The sequence below is a fragment of the Penaeus chinensis genome, chromosome 18 (assembly GCF_019202785.1).
Source record: "Penaeus chinensis breed Huanghai No. 1 chromosome 18, ASM1920278v2, whole genome shotgun sequence".
Classification (NCBI taxonomy): domain Eukaryota; kingdom Metazoa; phylum Arthropoda; class Malacostraca; order Decapoda; family Penaeidae; genus Penaeus; species Penaeus chinensis.
In genome coordinates this window covers 14,300,100-14,305,099 of record NC_061836.1, presented here as the reverse complement: position 1 = coordinate 14,305,099, position 5,000 = coordinate 14,300,100, and the positions used below count along the sequence as shown (strand labels likewise).

The 5,000-nt window shown below is 31.0% G+C and overlaps 1 protein-coding gene across 1 annotated transcript in view; it reads right to left on the bottom strand.

Annotated features, from left to right (window-relative positions):
• Positions 1-5,000, bottom strand: part of LOC125034442 (ubiquitin-conjugating enzyme E2 G1) — a 19,561-nt gene that overhangs the window by 4,358 nt on the left and 10,203 nt on the right. The window contains exons 3-4 of the mRNA XM_047626191.1: positions 3,604-3,701; positions 2,735-2,913 (exon numbers count right to left, since the gene is read on the bottom strand). Of these exons, the coding sequence (XP_047482147.1) occupies positions 2,735-2,913; positions 3,604-3,701 (277 nt within the window). The remainder of the gene's footprint in view (positions 1-2,734; positions 2,914-3,603; positions 3,702-5,000) is intronic.

Here is a 5,000-nt window from a genome sequence, read left to right as displayed (position 1 = left end):
AAAGTTTTTACTCTTACTACTATTAGTAATGTAAATAATGATAATAATGCCAGTAATAACAATAGTAATAATAATAATAAATATAACAGTAATTTTTATATCAGTAGTAATAATAGTCTAAAGATAAAAAATCTTTTCCCAAAAATTTAAGGAAAAGGGTAAATAGATTAGGTAGGCATAAATTAACTCTTTGGGCACCCATGCACTTATGAAGCCAGCTATGAGTAAACAAAGTTGACAAAACAAAAATGCAGCAAAAATGCAGCACCCAAGGGTTAAGAGTTAACAATGGTCTTCTTTTCAAATTCAACAAGCTTTGTTTTCAAGACTTTATCAATATGTTTTTATAATCTAAAATTTTAAAACCTGTTTTCTTTATAAGAAATGAATAATTATTCTATATCTTTTTTATTGAACAATCATTGCATAGTTGGCAGAATAAATCTGAGTCCACCCTAAGGTTACTGACCAGGGATTTTATCTGGTAGCATTATTGCATTTAAATATATTTAAATGTAACAATATAACCCGACACTGCAGGGTGAAGAAAATAAATAAAAACTCTACACTCTGGAGATTAATGGCAACAAGCCGACTTCAAGCACGGGAGTTCGTTACATCAAGCCAAACATCCCAGCAGACTGAGCGGTTTGTTATGACACCGCAAGGCGTGACCCGGCAGTAAAGGATTAAGTGTAAACAATGTTAAGAAAGTCTTATGAAATTTTGCCATTCAGATTTTAATATTTAAAAAATGTATGAGATAGTATAGGAAGAAACAGATCTTCCATGTCTTGATTTCCAAATAGAATGTTAATACCTACAGCTTACACTCATTACAGGATAAATGCTTCTATGAAATCTATTAAAAAAACAAAACAAAAAAAACAATAATAATAATAATAATAATAATAAAATGAAATAAAATAAACAAATACACACTATAACAGTCTGTTGCCTATATTTGCCTATCTATTTGAATAAAAATTACTGATTCCTGTTTTGACATGACAGCACATCGACAGAACAAAAAACAAAACAAAAAAGGAAAATTATCCATACATGCGTACTCTTCTATCTTGTTCAGTCATAAAGCACCAATAACATATGTAACATACATAACCAAGCTCTATGCATTGTAGACATAAGTTGGCACAATCAAGATTAAAAAAAAAAAAAGAACAGCTGATATTCTCCTGCCAAAACAAAATGTGCGGGAAAAGTTGATATGATATTTTCAAACCAAAGGGTTCATCCTCTCAAAATTACATATACTTTAAAAAAGATAATTTCCATGCAGTGACATGTGATATTGTTGACTACCATTACTTTTCCCTTCCTTTTCCATGATATTAATGCATCATTACCAATTTAGGCTTAAATAGGGTTGAAACTAACTGACAGATATGAGAGTAGCAACCTTATCAACTGATCTTTTATAAAAAAATAAATGAAATATAGTTATATATGTTACACAAACATGTCATGATTGAACAAGGAAGAACAAGTGGATATGTAAGAAACATTTGTTTTCACTTTGTTGATAAATATACATTTAGGTTACATGGTAATCAACTTGTAAATGTTTTAGAAAAGGAAAATTAAATATAAGCAAATGGCTACTATATCATATATTTACATGCTTCTGCATTTATTTTATTTATCTATTTTTATCATTAGTACTATTACTTTAGAATATTTATCTTTTAGTAAGTGTAAGCTGTAAGGAATATGGGTGTGGGCATTAATAATCAATTAAAAAATTAATGTCTGCTTTTTTTCAAATTCATTCTTAGTATTACATTTCAAATATTAAAAGCAAGTGACCCAATTTTCTTAGACCTTTTTTTAACAAGGTATATAGCATTATGTTCGAATGCATTACCAGATAATATCCCAGCTTGATAGTTTTGGGGAGGCCATGTGCTTATTCAGCAAGCTGTATCATACCATAACCATTCTTTCCTCCCTCACACCTACCTCAATACCACAGTCAACTTACAATAGTAATGCACCTCCTCCTCTCTAAAGTGGCCATAAAACTAGGAAACATTTCTATAATGAGGGCTGCTTGTTTTTAAATAAAGATAATAATTCTAAAAATTAAGACATGAAAAAATAAAATTACAAAAGGAGAAAAATTAATGTATAAACAAAAACTAAAAAAAAAATAATAATAACAGCTAACCAATGAAACTCCTATTAATCCTCTTCAATGCATTTATTTATAATTTTCTCTAATTATATCATAAACAATAAACATTGCAACTGAAGATACAAAATAATATGAGGTTTAAAATGCTTAATATATCAATAATAAAATAATTTTCAACATTGATACGTCAGCAGTACTTTATAATCTATTACAGCAAAATTAATAAAAAAATTAAAAACTTGTGAAATGAAAGAATGAAAGAAAGAAATATAGGAAGAAGTTATGAATATCTTTTTCTAATATTAAACTCCAGATCTGTACTAAGTCCCTATAATCTGTAACTTAAGAATATAAATAGGTAATATACACTAAGCAGTGACAAAAATGTTCAAAAAAATTAAAAAATAAATAAAATAAGATAAAAGAGGACCTTACCCAATAACTCCATGATAAAAAAAATAGCACAATACATGAATATATCTTTCAAAATTAAACAAGAAACAAGAAAACAGAAAAGCAAGAGATAACTAACTAACACAGGGAAGTTGAAAAGAAATATACATAAAACAAAAATCTTACTGCTGCATCAACATTGGCTGGACTTTCATCATTAGGATCTGCTAGCATACTGATGACCGAGATAAGGATAGTTTCAACCGTGTGCACTGGAAGCCAACGTTCCGACGCCTTTTCGTAACCCCACTTGTCGTCACCGGGTTCGTGCAAAATTGAGATACACACGTCTCCATTCTTTTCAACTGAAATGAAGGAATGGGGGTATTTAGAAGCACACGTGTGTTTTTTACAGTTCTTGTGTGTATAGGACTAGATTGTCATGTTTATTCCTCAAAAATAATAATGATACTATCTAACATATGGAACCAATAATGGCTAAAGAAAGTAAGACAAAATAATAGGATTTACTGGAATAACATCATCTTAATCTGCTGTTGCCAGGACAGCAAACATGCATTCCATATCCACTGTGATTTTGGCTTATCTGTTTTGCTTCTAAATGGATAGTTCCACAAGTGCTTAGTTACCTGGCTGCAAATTATTAGGCCAAACTGTTCTCACTGACTTACCCTTTTCCTTAATTTTCAGAAATACTTATATTTTCTCTTTACTGCTAATATAATTTTTAATAACAGCAATGGCACAGAAAAATATTTCAAAACACAAAGGAATGGGGTAATCAGACAATGTAAGGAAGGCCTTCTAATGAACTCCTTGGTGACTTGAACTTGAGGAGCCATCTATGTTTAAACAAAATTAACTTAAACTGACTAAAATCAGAGTGGATATGGCACAGACACTTGCTCTCCCTGTGGCAATGGATAAAAGACTTACAATACATGAATATAAAAAGACCAATTATCATGATGTTATTTTAATCTTATAACAATAAAAGTTTTGTCACATTCATACACATGTATTGAAATACTTACTGTTTGGATGCCAAATATCTGTAATAAACTTCATTTTGGGCGGCCGAAGGGGATATTCTCGTGGAAATATTAAATGTGCTTTAAAAAAACCGCCCTCGCTGTAGAAAGTAGAAGAAAACATGAGTATTCATACACATCATTTTGCATCACTACAAGGAAACAAACATGCCATGAAGTTGGAGGACGTAAGTCTAATTAGCATTACTTTAGTAGGTCCCCCAGCATATATTATTACTTCCACTAGACTCTATATAGTGCGCTGACTTTCATAAAAGCAGGCAACAGATTTTCAAACAATGCAAATGTTCCTTTTGTTTTTTCCTATATTACTATGCTTGCCACCATAAGAATATGCATTTCTGACAAAAAATTAAGTTCAAATCAGAAGTAAAAAAAATGGAGATCACATCAAGTTGGCAACAGAGGAGCATAACAATTATAACTCAAATCTTAAACTGACCAAATGAAAGAGGAAATATCAGTTTTATCTTCACAACCACCACTTAACACCACTAATTTCAAAATCTTGAACTTCCTTCTAAACGACCTTGATCCAATCTCAACTATGAAACTCAGGATCCCAAAACTGCCCTTATCTCATAAAAATAATGGTCACTGACTTCCCACCTTCCTGTTAATTTAGTAACATTTGTTTCCCTCCACCTTCACATGTTACTGCTAACACTAGCAGGTAACGGTCATGAAAGAAATTTAAAAAAGAATATTGCAACTTTCAAGAGCCATGCAATAAATGATCCTGAATGCATGTGCTATGATTCACACCATATACTGTTAGGCAGCATGTTTTTTTTAAACAAAATAAAGTATAATAAATACACAAGCTAGTATTGGAGTGAATTATGATTATGAGGACACATTTATTATGTTATGTATGTATTGTATTATTAAACACCAGGCAGCAATAGACACTAGATAGAAAAATATTGCCTGGAAATTGCTTGTTTAGCTGTTGTATGGCACAGTGTTATACATCAATGGAAACACTATGGATCAGCAAATTTAAATGATCAAGTTTTATGTATGCAACAGAGAGTAAGTTTGTTTACTATTGCAACTGGTTGTAATGAGTCAACTCAAGAACGCGTTAAAACCTACTTATTTTCTGAAGACCATTAAGGAAGGCCTCAAGAAATATGAAAAAATTATATAATTTTAAACTGCCTGGAGTACATACTACTGTTGAACTTATGTATCATTTATAGTACAGGTGAAAACTTTATCATCAATAACAGATGTCAAAGCTCTTGCTCCCTGTCTGAGCTTAGCTAAGTCAGGAAGTAAGTACACCACAAATTATCCAGGACTTCTAATATTTCCTGTGCAATTTTGAAGAAAGCTGCAGGAAAAGTCAACACAGTATTATGTAGTCTATATAT